The sequence below is a fragment of the Drosophila miranda genome, chromosome 4, assembly GCF_003369915.1.
Source record: "Drosophila miranda strain MSH22 chromosome 4, D.miranda_PacBio2.1, whole genome shotgun sequence".
Classification (NCBI taxonomy): Eukaryota; Metazoa; Arthropoda; class Insecta; order Diptera; family Drosophilidae; genus Drosophila; species Drosophila miranda.
In genome coordinates this window covers 20,921,240-20,938,421 of record NC_046677.1, presented here as the reverse complement: position 1 = coordinate 20,938,421, position 17,182 = coordinate 20,921,240, and the positions used below count along the sequence as shown (strand labels likewise).

The window sequence follows — 17,182 nt, the reverse complement described above, 5'->3', positions numbered from 1 at the left end:
CTTATCTACGGTATATAACCACACAATAGTTTGCTTTACATTCAGTTTTCGACACACTTTTATACTTAGTTTTAATTGTAAGTGTAATGAAATGTTTGGAAAAGATTTTAAACGGTTAGTTTTTCATTTGATTTCTTTTTTCCTTCGTTATTTTTCTACTCGTTCACAGTCGCGTCTTTTTAGTAAGGTAGTTTCTGGTTATGTTTGTATGTATGGAAGTGTAAATGAACTTACGGTAAATGGTCCTAAGTATGTGAGTGTCGTTGTTTTTGTATAGAAACGGAATCAGGTCCGGGCTTTATAAAGGCATGATTGCCAAAGCGGATATTCCAAAACATTCTGTATAAATTACACATCCTCACAAAAAAAGTGTCGTGCGCGTCTGACCGAAGGCAATAGTTAAAAATTTAAATTCAGTTTTCAAAAATTCAAAATGGCGGATCCAATAAGACCGGACTTACTTAAAACGAATAATTCTCCGGCCTTGCATCTAGATCTTTCCCTTTTAAATAGATCTTTTGAAGAGAAAAGAACTCGATACATCTCGAAACAAGAAAACTGACATCAAATTCGTAATCAGCGACCCCAAAAGCCCCCATTGACGAGTTTCAAGCAAATCCGATAAATTTTTCAAATGAGTTTCCACCATGTTTTGACCAAATTAGTTTTTTGAGGCTAGAAAAAAACCTGCCGGGATGGAGCAAATCTGACCTTGGATTCGTGTTCAGGGCACCGAAATACATAGGGATAGGATACTCTGGTCAGTCGCGCACGACACTTTTTTTTTGTGGGGATGTGTTATTTATAAAATTTAATATTTAATATTAGTGTTTAGGATAGTTTTAAATTGCATGGGCTAAGGAAATACAGCAAAAAATATGTTAAATAATTAAAATTTATTTACAATTGAATTTTTTAAATAAGTTTGAAATTTAATTTGGTAAATAAATGTCATTAAATTTTTTGTAGCCATGCAGCTTTCTTTAAAAAAATATTTGTATGTGTAAAAAATCAGTGCTGTCCACCTTAAAAAAGTTGTTTTTACTAGGAAATTTAAACAAAAACACACAAAAAAATTAAGGAACACGACTATAAAATATTGAATAATGCTGATCTACATAAAGTGGCACATAAGACAGTAACATTTAATTTTAATTTTTAAATATACTACAATTCATATGCAATTATTAGATTTTAAAAGGCCAAGTTGGCAGCACTATTGTAATGGCGTCCAAAGTGCAATCAACTTGTTTGCTTGAATTAAGATTTGTAGCCTTTAAAAAATGCCGCTGAAAGGCATCAAAGTCTTGGAATTCGTTGGCCTAGCCCCTGGTCCACTCTGTGGCAAAATCCTGACCGATTTTGGGGCTACCGTCACCCGCATTGACAAGGTAAACACTCCAATTCGATCATTGATCTTTCTACATCTTAACATTTTTAAAGATCCTCGATAATCAGTTGGATGTACTGCAACATGGCAAGCGCAAAATGTGCGTTAATATGAAAGATCCTGAGGGGCAGCAGCTGGTGCGCCGCCTGGCCAAGAAAAGCGATGTACTCATCGAACCCTTTCGACCGGGCGTCATGGAGAAGCTCCACTTGGCTCCCGCCGAGTTGTGCGGAGAGAATCCGCGTTTGATCTATGCCCGACTGACGGGATTTGGCCAGCAGGGACGTTTGGCGGCACGCGCTGGTCACGATCTCAACTATGCAGCCATTTCGGGCGTTCTGTCCATGCTGGGACGCAGACACGAGAAGCCCACCGCACCGATTAATCTTTTGGCCGACTTCGCGGGCGGCAGTGTGATGTGTGCCCTGGGCATTTGCCTGGCCCTGCTGGAGCGCCATAACTCTGGGCGTGGCCAGGTCGTGGATGCGGCCATGGTCGAAGGAGCTGCCTATGTGGCCAGCTGGTTGTTCCTGTCGCGGGATCTTCATATTTGGGGAAAGCAGCGTGGCGATAACATCCTCGATGGCGGGGCATATTTCTACGATAACTACGAAACAAAGGACGGTCTCTACATGTCTGTGGGCGCGCTGGAGCCGCAGTTCTTTGAGCTTCTCAGGCAGCGATTGGAACTGCCCGAGGATCTGCCGCAGTTCGGAGACGAGCATCAAGAGCGGGGCAGGCGGCTGTTAACGGAAGCATTTCTAACAAAAACCCAGGCGCAATGGTCGAAGATCTTTGAAGACATAGATGCTTGCGTTTATCCCGTGCTGGACTATACAAAAGTCCACCAACATGCCCACAATAAGGAGCGGCAATCCTTCGGGCTGCTCGGTGATGCAGTGGCACCGCGTCCAGCGCCACGACTGAGTCGTACTCCTGGAAAGCTGCCCAAGGCAGAGAGCACAAAGCAGGAAGAACTGATAGGGGATCTGGAGTTGAAACCCGAAGAACTGAAAAGATTGTTGGAGTCGGGAGTGCTGACGTTGCCAGATCGGGCAAAGCTCTAGCCTGCTGTATAACAGTTCTTGTTGAAAGCTTCAAAGTGCCGTTTATTGTTAACATCCGTATTGAGAGCCGCCCCAAGATTTCGCCGATTGTTGTTTTAAATAAAAGACTATTGTTTTGTTGCTCTTGCATTCAAAATTCTTTTATTCTCGCTCTTGCACACAAAACACAGTTTAAATTTACTAAATTTTTCGCGTACAAACTATCAGTCATACAATTTGTTCATGAACGGGTTTGTGCCGAACTATTGGGGATTGGGGGGGGAGGAGGAGTGATAATACAGTATAATTTAATAGAAACTATCTTATCGTTTAAATTCCGATTTTTCGTTTATCGCTTTCGTACACGCTCTCTCTCGCTGTTCCTACTTATTCGCTATACTAGCATACAGAATTAGCACAGAAATATTCTCTAAAAAGCACCGCGCGTCAGCGTTACCAGTAGTTCGATTTCTCTTAGTTTCGTTTAAATATATATCGTCATATATATATTTAATACAATTCATTTATTATAATGCTCATATGTATGTAATGTATATGTAATGCATAAGTGGTTATGTATGTATGTTTCATGTAAATTTCACTAGTTTGATTTGGTTTTGGGCTGCAGGCAGTTTCATTAAAATCCGCCCGCTGGGAAATTGCTGTGAAACAGAGGTTATGGACAATAGGCCAAACGGACCAAAAAAAAGTGATGCAACGAATGCTATGTAAAATGCAACTCTTTTGCTTATCATACCTTGAAGACGAAATCCACATTTTCCAAATGGTTCGTAGGCGCCTTTCAATTTTCCTTGGCTGTTTTTGCCTGTTGTCCATACCTTTTATAATTTCATCGTTATTTGTAGTATGTAGTAGTACGTTCTGTATATGTCGCATAGTCCTGGGTAAAGTAATTCATTGTAAGTCCTTAAGTAAGTGTTTCGTTTCGTATTTGTATAAATAGTAAGTCTCAGTTCTCAGTATAAAATCAGTACCATATGTTACGTTTTCAATTTATTTTTTTTTTGTTTTCGTTTCGTTTACAATTACCGTTGTGTACAGTTTATTAGTATTAGTTTATGTTTTTACATTAAAAATATCATAATTTCTTTACATTTCACTTTGCTCTGCTGCGCGTGGTGCTTTTTTTATTTACTTCAATACTTGCACACAATATCATACCCGTACACGCACACGAACATGCACACACACATTCTTAACATACACAGTTTATCAAATCACAGGCAATGTTTACAGTTATAGTTGTAGCACAATTGGCATTTTTTTGTAGAACAGACGACGCGACCTACACCCTATTCACACATTTAATAAAACGGCTAAAGTGTCCATTCTCCAAACAAAAAAATTGGAGCAGCCTGGCATCTTAACCCTCATTTAACCCTTATCCTAGCTTATATGTTTTAAGCCTAATGAGGGAAAATTAAAATTTTACAAGCTTCTTGAAATTCTGAAGAGGTTTCGGTTTTTGGGTTTTTTTTTGTTGTTTTTTTCGTTTTTGGAATGATAACATACAGAAATACTCAGTCACAGTTACGGGCACACACGTTCTTACATTATAATAGATCTATGCATATGCACAGGCATGTAGATTTAATATGTAATGTATAAAAGTTAGAAATTTGTGCTAGATGAGTGCTTCTCTAGTACTGGGTGTGATGTACCATCCATTCACTCGAAACTATTTCTCTTTCCCAACACTACTTTTGCATAACAACCATTTGTCAATCATCACATAATTCTCATCATCAATTCTTCCTCATACAACGCACGCACAAGCATCATTTATCATCTCAAGTACTCATCAAGTCATACTTAATCAAAACACCTGTGAAAAATATGTGCAAAGAAAAAAGAAATATGATTATTAGCAAAATATTTTGTATGTGTGGGACGCTTGTGCGCAGGTTTTTATCGGTTGTTTGTTTTTGTAACTAACTTATTTTGATAAATTTAATTTAAAAATTCTATGCATCACTTACATTTTGTTTACCACAGCCATAATGTGCAAGATCCTCTCGGCGGCGGCCTTCGCTCAGCTCAGGCTGAGGCTCATCTTCAATAGATTCAGAATCATCCAAAAGTCATTCAAGTGGCAGACAAAGACATACACCACCATTCGTCATCATACTTTATCTTAATCATAATTCATAATCTATCATTCATAGCTAAATTTAGTACATATTAAAGTATTTAATTTTGGCAATTCAAATTGTCTCGTTGATATCGTTGTTATTCTAAAAGTTGTCATTTCAAAAACTCAATATTTAATAATGAATTTCTTTTTGATATGTTGAAAGGTATTTTTTTTTAATTTTCAAATATTTTTGCTCTCTTTTGGACGGCTGTGCGATATTTCCATTGCAAATTTACCAATTGTTTTTCTTTTAGATATTTTTTTTTTGAAATGACAATTTGTTTGGGAGAGTTCATTGAAAAAAGCTCAAGTTTAATTCCAGTTGAGCTTTGTTTAATGAATTCCACATTATAATTACAAATCAGATAATATTTAATGCTTATCTACGGTATATAACCACACAATAGTTTGCTTTACATTCAGTTTTCGACACACTTTTATACTTAGTTTTAATTGTAAGTGTAATGAAATGTTTGGAAAAGATTTTAAACGGTTAGTTTTTCATTTGATTTCTTTTTTCCTTCGTTATTTTTCTACTCGTTCACAGTCGCGTCTTTTTAGTAAGGTAGTTTCTGGTTATGTTTGTATGTATGGAAGTGTAAATGAACTTACGGTAAATGGTCCTAAGTATGTGAGTGTCGTTGTTTTTGTATAGAAACGGAATCAGGTCCGGGCTTTATAAAGGCATGATTGCCAAAGCGGATATTCCAAAACATTCTGTATAAATTACACATCCTCACAAAAAAAGTGTCGTGCGCGTCTGACCGAAGGCAATAGTTAAAAATTTAAATTCAGTTTTCAAAAATTCAAAATGGCGGATCCAATAAGACCGGACTTACTTAAAACGAATAATTCTCCGGCCTTGCATCTAGATCTTTCCCTTTTAAATAGATCTTTTGAAGAGAAAAGAACTCGATACATCTCGAAACAAGAAAACTGACATCAAATTCGTAATCAGCGACCCCAAAAGCCCCCCATTGACGAGTTTCAAGCAAATCCGATAAATTTTTCAAATGAGTTTCCACCATGTTTTGACCAAATTAGTTTTTTGAGGCTAGAAAAAAACCTGCCGGGATGGAGCAAATCTGACCTTGGATTCGTGTTCAGGGCACCGAAATACATAGGGATAGGATACTCTGGTCAGTCGCGCACGACACTTTTTTTTTGTGGGGATGTGTTATTTATAAAATTTAATATTTAATATTAGTGTTTAGGATAGTTTTAAATTGCATGGGCTAAGGAAATACAGCAAAAAATATGTTAAATAATTAAAATTTATTTACAATTGAATTTTTTAAATAAGTTTGAAATTTAATTTGGTAAATAAATGTCATTAAATTTTGTGTAGCCATGCAGCTTTCTTTAAAAAAATATTTGTATGTGTAAAAAATCAGTGCTGTCCACCTTAAAAAAGTTGTTTTTACTAGGAAATTTAAACAAAAACACACAAAAAAATTAAGGAACACGACTATAAAATATTGAATAATGCTGATCTACATAAAGTGGCACATAAGACAGTAACATTTAATTTTAATTTTTAAATATACTACAATTCATATGCAATTATTAGATTTTAAAAGGTCAAGTTGGCAGCACTATTGTAATGGCGTCCAAAGTGCAATCAACTTGTTTGCTTGAATTAAGATTTGTAGCCTTTAAAAAATGCCGCTGAAAGGCATCAAAGTCTTGGAATTCGTTGGCCTAGCCCCTGGTCCACTCTGTGGCAAAATCCTGACCGATTTTGGGGCTACCGTCACCCGCATTGACAAGGTAAACACTCCAATTCGATCATTGATCTTTCTACATCTTAACATTTTTAAAGATCCTCGATAATCAGTTGGATGTACTGCAACATGGCAAGCGCACAATGTGCGTTAATATGAAAGATCCTGAGGGGCAGCAGCTGGTGCGCCGCCTGGCCAAGAAAAGCGATGTACTCATCGAACCCTTTCGACCGGGCGTCATGGAGAAGCTCCACTTGGCTCCCGCCGAGTTGTGCGGAGAGAATCCGCGTTTGATCTATGCCCGACTGACGGGATTTGGCCAGCAGGGACGTTTGGCGGCACGCGCTGGTCACGATCTCAACTATGCAGCCATTTCGGGCGTTCTGTCCATGCTGGGACGCAGACACGAGAAGCCCACCGCACCGATTAATCTTTTGGCCGACTTCGCGGGCGGCAGTGTGATGTGTGCCCTGGGCATTTGCCTGGCCCTGCTGGAGCGCCATAACTCTGGGCGTGGCCAGGTCGTGGATGCGGCCATGGTCGAAGGAGCTGCCTATGTGGCCAGCTGGTTGTTCCTGTCGCGGGATCTTCATATTTGGGGAAAGCAGCGTGGCGATAACATCCTCGATGGCGGGGCATATTTCTACGATAACTACGAAACAAAGGACGGTCTCTACATGTCTGTGGGCGCGCTGGAGCCGCAGTTCTTTGAGCTTCTCAGGCAGCGATTGGAACTGCCCGAGGATCTGCCGCAGTTCGGAGACGAGCATCAAGAGCGGGGCAGGCGGCTGTTAACGGAAGCATTTCTAACAAAAACCCAGGCGCAATGGTCGAAGATCTTTGAAGACATAGATGCTTGCGTTTATCCCGTGCTGGACTATACAAAAGTCCACCAACATGCCCACAATAAGGAGCGGCAATCCTTCGGGCTGCTCGGTGATGCAGTGGCACCGCGTCCAGCGCCACGACTGAGTCGTACTCCTGGAAAGCTGCCCAAGGCAGAGAGCACAAAGCAGGAAGAACTGATAGGGGATCTGGAGTTGAAACCCGAAGAACTGAAAAGATTGTTGGAGTCGGGAGTGCTGACGTTGCCAGATCGGGCAAAGCTCTAGCCTGCTGTATAACAGTTCTTGTTGAAAGCTTCAAAGTGCCGTTTATTGTTAACATCCGTATTGAGAGCCGCCCCAAGATTTCGCCGATTGTTGTTTTAAATAAAAGACTATTGTTTTGTTGCTCTTGCATTCAAAATTCTTTTATTCTCGCTCTTGCACACAAAACACAGTTTAAATTTACTAAATTTTTCGCGTACAAACTATCAGTCATACAATTTGTTCATGAACGGGTTTGTGCCGAACTATTGGGGATTGGGGGGGAGGAGGAGTGATAATACAGTATAATTTAATAGAAACTATCTTATCGTTTAAATTCCGATTTTTCGTTTATCGCTTTCGTACACGCTCTCTCTCGCTGTTCCTACTTATTCGCTATACTAGCATACAGAATTAGCACAGAAATATTCTCTAAAAAGCACCGCGCGTCAGCGTTACCAGTAGTTCGATTTCTCTTAGTTTCGTTTAAATATATATCGTCATATATATATTTAATACAATTCATTTATTATAATGCTCATATGTATGTAATGTATATGTAATGCATAAGTGGTTATGTATGTATGTTTCATGTAAATTTCACTAGTTTGATTTGGTTTTGGGCTGCAGGCAGTTTCATTAAAATCCGCCCGCTGGGAAATTGCTGTGAAACAGAGGTTATGGACAATAGGCCAAACGGACCAAAAAAAAGTGATGCAACGAATGCTATGTAAAATGCAACTCTTTTGCTTATCATACCTTGAAGACGAAATCCACATTTTCCAAATGGTTCGTAGGCGCCTTTCAATTTTCCTTGGCTGTTTTTGCCTGTTGTCCATACCTTTTATAATTTCATCGTTATTTGTAGTATGTAGTAGTACGTTCTGTATATGTCGCATAGTCCTGGGTAAAGTAATTCATTGTAAGTCCTTAAGTAAGTGTTTCGTTTCGTATTTGTATAAATAGTAAGTCTCAGTTCTCAGTATAAAATCAGTACCATATGTTACGTTTTCAATTTATTTTTTTTTTGTTTTCGTTTCGTTTACAATTACCGTTGTGTACAGTTTATTAGTATTAGTTTATGTTTTTACATTAAAAATATCATAATTTCTTTACATTTCACTTTGCTCTGCTGCGCGTGGTGCTTTTTTTATTTACTTCAATACTTGCACACAATATCATACCCGTACACGCACACGAACATGCACACACACATTCTTAACATACACAGTTTATCAAATCACAGGCAATGTTTACAGTTATAGTTGTAGCACAATTGGCATTTTTTTGTAGAACAGACGACGCGACCTACACCCTATTCACACATTTAATAAAACGGCTAAAGTGTCCATTCTCCAAACAAAAAAATTGGAGCAGCCTGGCATCTTAACCCTCATTTAACCCTTATCCTAGCTTATATGTTTTAAGCCTAATGAGGGAAAATTAAAATTTTACAAGCTTCTTGAAATTCTGAAGAGGTTTCGGTTTTTGGGTTTTTTTTTGTTGTTTTTTTCGTTTTTGGAATGATAACATACAGAAATACTCAGTCACAGTTACGGGCACACACGTTCTTACATTATAATAGATCTATGCATATGCACAGGCATGTAGATTTAATATGTAATGTATAAAAGTTAGAAATTTGTGCTAGATGAGTGCTTCTCTAGTACTGGGTGTGATGTACCATCCATTCACTCGAAACTATTTCTCTTTCCCAACACTACTTTTGCATAACAACCATTTGTCAATCATCACATAATTCTCATCATCAATTCTTCCTCATACAACGCACGCACAAGCATCATTTATCATCTCAAGTACTCATCAAGTCATACTTAATCAAAACACCTGTGAAAAATATGTGCAAAGAAAAAAGAAATATGATTATTAGCAAAATATTTTGTATGTGTGGGACGCTTGTGCGCAGGTTTTTATCGGTTGTTTGTTTTTGTAACTAACTTATTTTGATAAATTTAATTTAAAAATTCTATGCATCACTTACATTTTGTTTACCACAGCCATAATGTGCAAGATCCTCTCGGCGGCGGCCTTCGCTCAGCTCAGGCTGAGGCTCATCTTCAATAGATTCAGAATCATCCAAAAGTCATTCAAGTGGCAGACAAAGACATACACCACCATTCGTCATCATACTTTATCTTAATCATAATTCATAATCTATCATTCATAGCTAAATTTAGTACATATTAAAGTATTTAATTTTGGCAATTCAAATTGTCTCGTTGATATCGTTGTTATTCTAAAAGTTGTCATTTCAAAAACTCAATATTTAATAATGAATTTCTTTTTGATATGTTGAAAGGTATTTTTTTTTAATTTTCAAATATTTTTGCTCTCTTTTGGACGGCTGTGCGATATTTCCATTGCAAATTTACCAATTGTTTTTCTTTTAGATATTTTTTTTTTGAAATGACAACTTGTTTGGGAGAGTTCATTGAAAAAAGCTCAAGTTTAATTCCAGTTGAGCTTTGTTTAATGAATTCCACATTATAATTACAAATCAGATAATATTTAATGCTTATCTACGGTATATAACCACACAATAGTTTGCTTTACATTCAGTTTTCGACACACTTTTATACTTAGTTTTAATTGTAAGTGTAATGAAATGTTTGGAAAAGATTTTAAACGGTTAGTTTTTCATTTGATTTCTTTTTTCCTTCGTTATTTTTCTACTCGTTCACAGTCGCGTCTTTTTAGTAAGGTAGTTTCTGGTTATGTTTGTATGTATGGAAGTGTAAATGAACTTACGGTAAATGGTCCTAAGTATGTGAGTGTCGTTGTTTTTGTATAGAAACGGAATCAGGTCCGGGCTTTATAAAGGCATGATTGCCAAAGCGGATATTCCAAAACATTCTGTATAAATTACACATCCTCACAAAAAAAGTGTCGTGCGCGTCTGACCGAAGGCAATAGTTAAAAATTTAAATTCAGTTTTCAAAAATTCAAAATGGCGGATCCAATAAGACCGGACTTACTTAAAACGAATAATTCTCCGGCCTTGCATCTAGATCTTTCCCTTTTAAATAGATCTTTTGAAGAGAAAAGAACTCGATACATCTCGAAACAAGAAAACTGACATCAAATTCGTAATCAGCGACCCCAAAAGCCCCCATTGACGAGTTTCAAGCAAATCCGATAAATTTTTCAAATGAGTTTCCACCATGTTTTGACCAAATTAGTTTTTTGAGGCTAGAAAAAAACCTGCCGGGATGGAGCAAATCTGACCTTGGATTCGTGTTCAGGGCACCGAAATACATAGGGATAGGATACTCTGGTCAGTCGCGCACGACACTTTTTTTTTGTGGGGATGTGTTATTTATAAAATTTAATATTTAATATTAGTGTTTAGGATAGTTTTAAATTGCATGGGCTAAGGAAATACAGCAAAAAATATGTTAAATAATTAAAATTTATTTACAATTGAATTTTTTAAATAAGTTTGAAATTTAATTTGGTAAATAAATGTCATTAAATTTTGTGTAGCCATGCAGCTTTCTTTAAAAAAATATTTGTATGTGTAAAAAATCAGTGCTGTCCACCTTAAAAAAGTTGTTTTTACTAGGAAATTTAAACAAAAACACACAAAAAAATTAAGGAACACGACTATAAAATATTGAATAATGCTGATCTACATAAAGTGGCACATAAGACAGTAACATTTAATTTTAATTTTTAAATATACTACAATTCATATGCAATTATTAGATTTTAAAAGGCCAAGTTGGCAGCACTATTGTAATGGCGTCCAAAGTGCAATCAACTTGTTTGCTTGAATTAAGATTTGTAGCCTTTAAAAAATGCCGCTGAAAGGCATCAAAGTCTTGGAATTCGTTGGCCTAGCCCCTGGTCCACTCTGTGGCAAAATCCTGACCGATTTTGGGGCTACCGTCACCCGCATTGACAAGGTAAACACTCCAATTCGATCATTGATCTTTCTACATCTTAACATTTTTAAAGATCCTCGATAATCAGTTGGATGTACTGCAACATGGCAAGCGCACAATGTGCGTTAATATGAAAGATCCTGAGGGGCAGCAGCTGGTGCGCCGCCTGGCCAAGAAAAGCGATGTACTCATCGAACCCTTTCGACCGGGCGTCATGGAGAAGCTCCACTTGGCTCCCGCCGAGTTGTGCGGAGAGAATCCGCGTTTGATCTATGCCCGACTGACGGGATTTGGCCAGCAGGGACGTTTGGCGGCACGCGCTGGTCACGATCTCAACTATGCAGCCATTTCGGGCGTTCTGTCCATGCTGGGACGCAGACACGAGAAGCCCACCGCACCGATTAATCTTTTGGCCGACTTCGCGGGCGGCAGTGTGATGTGTGCCCTGGGCATTTGCCTGGCCCTGCTGGAGCGCCATAACTCTGGGCGTGGCCAGGTCGTGGATGCGGCCATGGTCGAAGGAGCTGCCTATGTGGCCAGCTGGTTGTTCCTGTCGCGGGATCTTCATATTTGGGGAAAGCAGCGTGGCGATAACATCCTCGATGGCGGGGCATATTTCTACGATAACTACGAAACAAAGGACGGTCTCTACATGTCTGTGGGCGCGCTGGAGCCGCAGTTCTTTGAGCTTCTCAGGCAGCGATTGGAACTGCCCGAGGATCTGCCGCAGTTCGGAGACGAGCATCAAGAGCGGGGCAGGCGGCTGTTAACGGAAGCATTTCTAACAAAAACCCAGGCGCAATGGTCGAAGATCTTTGAAGACATAGATGCTTGCGTTTATCCCGTGCTGGACTATACAAAAGTCCACCAACATGCCCACAATAAGGAGCGGCAATCCTTCGGGCTGCTCGGTGATGCAGTGGCACCGCGTCCAGCGCCACGACTGAGTCGTACTCCTGGAAAGCTGCCCAAGGCAGAGAGCACAAAGCAGGAAGAACTGATAGGGGATCTGGAGTTGAAACCCGAAGAACTGAAAAGATTGTTGGAGTCGGGAGTGCTGACGTTGCCAGATCGGGCAAAGCTCTAGCCTGCTGTATAACAGTTCTTGTTGAAAGCTTCAAAGTGCCGTTTATTGTTAACATCCGTATTGAGAGCCGCCCCAAGATTTCGCCGATTGTTGTTTTAAATAAAAGACTATTGTTTTGTTGCTCTTGCATTCAAAATTCTTTTATTCTCGCTCTTGCACACAAAACACAGTTTAAATTTACTAAATTTTTCGCGTACAAACTATCAGTCATACAATTTGTTCATGAACGGGTTTGTGCCGAACTATTGGGGATTGGGGGGGGAGGAGGAGTGATAATACAGTATAATTTAATAGAAACTATCTTATCGTTTAAATTCCGATTTTTCGTTTATCGCTTTCGTACACGCTCTCTCTCGCTGTTCCTACTTATTCGCTATACTAGCATACAGAATTAGCACAGAAATATTCTCTAAAAAGCACCGCGCGTCAGCGTTACCAGTAGTTCGATTTCTCTTAGTTTCGTTTAAATATATATCGTCATATATATATTTAATACAATTCATTTATTATAATGCTCATATGTATGTAATGTATATGTAATGCATAAGTGGTTATGTATGTATGTTTCATGTAAATTTCACTAGTTTGATTTGGTTTTGGGCTGCAGGCAGTTTCATTAAAATCCGCCCGCTGGGAAATTGCTGTGAAACAGAGGTTATGGACAATAGGCCAAACGGACCAAAAAAAAGTGATGCAACGAATGCTATGTAAAATGCAACTCTTTTGCTTATCATACCTTGAAGACGAAATCCACATTTTCCAAATGGTTCGTAGGCGCCTTTCAATTTTCCTTGGCTGTTTTTGCCTGTTGTCCATACCTTTTATAATTTCATCGTTATTTGTAGTATGTAGTAGTACGTTCTGTATATGTCGCATAGTCCTGGGTAAAGTAATTCATTGTAAGTCCTTAAGTAAGTGTTTCGTTTCGTATTTGTATAAATAGTAAGTCTCAGTTCTCAGTATAAAATCAGTACCATATGTTACGTTTTCAATTTATTTTTTTTTTGTTTTCGTTTCGTTTACAATTACCGTTGTGTACAGTTTATTAGTATTAGTTTATGTTTTTACATTAAAAATATCATAATTTCTTTACATTTCACTTTGCTCTGCTGCGCGTGGTGCTTTTTTTATTTACTTCAATACTTGCACACAATATCATACCCGTACACGCACACGAACATGCACACACACATTCTTAACATACACAGTTTATCAAATCACAGGCAATGTTTACAGTTATAGTTGTAGCACAATTGGCATTTTTTTGTAGAACAGACGACGCGACCTACACCCTATTCACACATTTAATAAAACGGCTAAAGTGTCCATTCTCCAAACAAAAAAATTGGAGCAGCCTGGCATCTTAACCCTCATTTAACCCTTATCCTAGCTTATATGTTTTAAGCCTAATGAGGGAAAATTAAAATTTTACAAGCTTCTTGAAATTCTGAAGAGGTTTCGGTTTTTGGGTTTTTTTTTGTTGTTTTTTTCGTTTTTGGAATGATAACATACAGAAATACTCAGTCACAGTTACGGGCACACACGTTCTTACATTATAATAGATCTATGCATATGCACAGGCATGTAGATTTAATATGTAATGTATAAAAGTTAGAAATTTGTGCTAGATGAGTGCTTCTCTAGTACTGGGTGTGATGTACCATCCATTCACTCGAAACTATTTCTCTTTCCCAACACTACTTTTGCATAACAACCATTTGTCAATCATCACATAATTCTCATCATCAATTCTTCCTCATACAACGCACGCACAAGCATCATTTATCATCTCAAGTACTCATCAAGTCATACTTAATCAAAACACCTGTGAAAAATATGTGCAAAGAAAAAAGAAATATGATTATTAGCAAAATATTTTGTATGTGTGGGACGCTTGTGCGCAGGTTTTTATCGGTTGTTTGTTTTTGTAACTAACTTATTTTGATAAATTTAATTTAAAAATTCTATGCATCACTTACATTTTGTTTACCACAGCCATAATGTGCAAGATCCTCTCGGCGGCGGCCTTCGCTCAGCTCAGGCTGAGGCTCATCTTCAATAGATTCAGAATCATCCAAAAGTCATTCAAGTGGCAGACAAAGACATACACCACCATTCGTCATCATACTTTATCTTAATCATAATTCATAATCTATCATTCATAGCTAAATTTAGTACATATTAAAGTATTTAATTTTGGCAATTCAAATTGTCTCGTTGATATCGTTGTTATTCTAAAAGTTGTCATTTCAAAAACTCAATATTTAATAATGAATTTCTTTTTGATATGTTGAAAGGTATTTTTTTTTAATTTTCAAATATTTTTGCTCTCTTTTGGACGGCTGTGCGATATTTCCATTGCAAATTTACCAATTGTTTTTCTTTTAGATATTTTTTTTTTGAAATGACAATTTGTTTGGGAGAGTTCATTGAAAAAAGCTCAAGTTTAATTCCAGTTGAGCTTTGTTTAATGAATTCCACATTATAATTACAAATCAGATAATATTTAATGCTTATCTACGGTATATAACCACACAATAGTTTGCTTTACATTCAGTTTTCGACACACTTTTATACTTAGTTTTAATTGTAAGTGTAATGAAATGTTTGGAAAAGATTTTAAACGGTTAGTTTTTCATTTGATTTCTTTTTTCCTTCGTTATTTTTCTACTCGTTCACAGTCGCGTCTTTTTAGTAAGGTAGTTTCTGGTTATGTTTGTATGTATGGAAGTGTAAATGAACTTACGGTAAATGGTCCTAAGTATGTGAGTGTCGTTGTTTTTGTATAGAAACGGAATCAGGTCCGGGCTTTATAAAGGCATGATTGCCAAAGCGGATATTCCAAAACATTCTGTATAAATTACACATCCTCACAAAAAAAGTGTCGTGCGCGTCTGACCGAAGGCAATAGTTAAAAATTTAAATTCAGTTTTCAAAAATTCAAAATGGCGGATCCAATAAGACCGGACTTACTTAAAACGAATAATTCTCCGGCCTTGCATCTAGATCTTTCCCTTTTAAATAGATCTTTTGAAGAGAAAAGAACTCGATACATCTCGAAACAAGAAAACTGACATCAAATTCGTAATCAGCGACCCCAAAAGCCCCCCATTGACGAGTTTCAAGCAAATCCGATAAATTTTTCAAATGAGTTTCCACCATGTTTTGACCAAATTAGTTTTTTGAGGCTAGAAAAAAACCTGCCGGGATGGAGCAAATCTGACCTTGGATTCGTGTTCAGGGCACCGAAATACATAGGGATAGGATACTCTGGTCAGTCGCGCACGACACTTTTTTTTTGTGGGGATGTGTTATTTATAAAATTTAATATTTAATATTAGTGTTTAGGATAGTTTTAAATTGCATGGGCTAAGGAAATACAGCAAAAAATATGTTAAATAATTAAAATTTATTTACAATTGAATTTTTTAAATAAGTTTGAAATTTAATTTGGTAAATAAATGTCATTAAATTTTTTGTAGCCATGCAGCTTTCTTTAAAAAAATATTTGTATGTGTAACTAAAAGTGGTAGAAAATTAAAGATAGTATTTCTTTTTAGAAAATTTTGAGTATAAAAAAATTGATAAAAGCTATAAACAGTGAATAGAAGAACTAAAGTTAGGATTATAGTGCAACTTCCAACTACTGAACCTATTTATCAAATTAAGCTATAATTTTGCAATTTATTTATTAGTCTATTTCTTACGTATGGGGGAAAAACAGGGACTTGGTTCCGTCTCCTAGTTTTCGTCCTATCAGTCGATTGTGTATGTAAAATGTAATGTATATTTGTCTTTCAGCGCGTTTTCTACACGTAAAGTAAAATATAAAGTACGGGTTTTTCGTTTTCGTTAAGTTTTTAGTTTTTGCTTTTGTTGTTGTTGTTGTATACCCTGGTCCGTTGCTCGTTGAGTTTTAGTATCTTTCGTTTATCTAATCTATATATATATATATATATATATATATATATATATATATATATATATATATGTTTGTGTGTGCTGCAGGTAGTTGCTTGGTTGTTATTGCTTTTTTTACACAATTGAAATACAAAAATTAGAATTAAAGTCGTTCCGGCAAAATAAGCGTCATTCGTTGAAATTAATGCGAGCAAAAAATAGTACAAAATTGCATTAAGTTAAGGTATATTTTTCTGGAGCGTAGCGAAATAATGTTAACTGTACTTTGATCAAAAATTAAGTTTAAACTAGGTTTATCTTGAGACGTTTTGCGTTCTATTTTGTTTTTGTTGTATTTCAGGGTATGGTATTTCTAAGCCGCCACGCCCCATGCTTTGTACGTCCCTAAGTCATTTTTGTATTTCGTTTTTCCATTATTGTTACTAAGTTATTTTTCACGTTACTTTTTTGTTTTCAGTCGTCTTTGAGTCTTACAATTGTTTTTCGTTTTCATTTTTGTTTTTGTTGTTTTTTTGTGTGTAAATTTTAAATTGAAATCCGTTTAAAATCTTTTTTGTTTGGTTTTTTGCTTAAGACTAAAATCATTCACTAGAAAAACTCTTACGCTTACTTTTTTTAATATCACACAACACACGCCAACACACGCGCGCCAAAGAAAATGTGAGGGTGGAGGGGCGGAGAGGTTTTTCAGCCATTTTCCCAATCACAAATACCATTTGCAGAAGCATCCATCACAGATTCACACTTGAATATGACAATTGGGGGTTTATTTTCTGTCTTCGATGGGGATCTAGGAAGGTTATAAGGCATTTTGACAGATTCGCACACTGGCCAGGCACTCAGACTCTTGTAAGTAGACAAATACA

The 17,182-nt window shown here is 37.1% G+C and overlaps 3 protein-coding genes and 1 long non-coding RNA gene across 4 annotated transcripts; 3 read left to right on the top strand and 1 right to left on the bottom strand.

Annotated features, from left to right (window-relative positions):
- Window positions 1-1,206: 1,206 nt before the first annotated feature.
- LOC117189079 (alpha-methylacyl-CoA racemase-like) lies at window positions 1,207-2,586 on the top strand. Its single transcript, XM_033394050.1, has 2 exons — window positions 1,207-1,391; window positions 1,444-2,586. The coding sequence occupies exons 1-2, from the start codon at window positions 1,284-1,286 to the stop codon at window positions 2,455-2,457; spliced, it is 1,122 nt and encodes a 373-aa protein (XP_033249941.1). The 5' UTR covers window positions 1,207-1,283; the 3' UTR covers window positions 2,458-2,586.
- Window positions 2,587-6,183: 3,597 nt separating this feature from the next.
- On the top strand, window positions 6,184-7,556 carry LOC117189077 (alpha-methylacyl-CoA racemase-like). Its single transcript, XM_033394048.1, has 2 exons — window positions 6,184-6,361; window positions 6,414-7,556. Exons 1-2 carry the CDS (start codon window positions 6,254-6,256, stop codon window positions 7,425-7,427), a joined length of 1,122 nt encoding a protein of 373 aa, XP_033249939.1. The 5' UTR covers window positions 6,184-6,253; the 3' UTR covers window positions 7,428-7,556.
- A 244-nt stretch (window positions 7,557-7,800) lies between these two features.
- LOC108162608 lies at window positions 7,801-10,860 on the bottom strand. The gene is made up of 2 exons (XR_001775591.2): window positions 9,406-10,860; window positions 7,801-9,251 (listed from the first exon to the last, which is right to left on the bottom strand). It is a non-coding gene; the product is annotated as an uncharacterized LOC108162608 (long non-coding RNA).
- A 286-nt stretch (window positions 10,861-11,146) lies between these two features.
- On the top strand, window positions 11,147-12,524 carry LOC117189078 (alpha-methylacyl-CoA racemase-like). Its single transcript, XM_033394049.1, has 2 exons — window positions 11,147-11,329; window positions 11,382-12,524. The coding sequence occupies exons 1-2, from the start codon at window positions 11,222-11,224 to the stop codon at window positions 12,393-12,395; spliced, it is 1,122 nt and encodes a 373-aa protein (XP_033249940.1). The 5' UTR covers window positions 11,147-11,221; the 3' UTR covers window positions 12,396-12,524.
- Window positions 12,525-17,182: the final 4,658 nt, after the last annotated feature.

Coding starts and splice junctions, on each gene's coding strand:
- LOC117189079 (XM_033394050.1), top strand. CDS start 1,284: ATGCCGCTGAAAGGCATCAAAGTCTTGGAATTCGTTGGCCTAGCCCCT. Junction 1,392..1,443: donor CCGTCACCCGCATTGACAAG/GTAAACACTCCA, acceptor ACATTTTTAAAG/ATCCTCGATAATCAGTTGGA.
- LOC117189077 (XM_033394048.1), top strand. CDS start 6,254: ATGCCGCTGAAAGGCATCAAAGTCTTGGAATTCGTTGGCCTAGCCCCT. Junction 6,362..6,413: donor CCGTCACCCGCATTGACAAG/GTAAACACTCCA, acceptor ACATTTTTAAAG/ATCCTCGATAATCAGTTGGA.
- LOC117189078 (XM_033394049.1), top strand. CDS start 11,222: ATGCCGCTGAAAGGCATCAAAGTCTTGGAATTCGTTGGCCTAGCCCCT. Junction 11,330..11,381: donor CCGTCACCCGCATTGACAAG/GTAAACACTCCA, acceptor ACATTTTTAAAG/ATCCTCGATAATCAGTTGGA.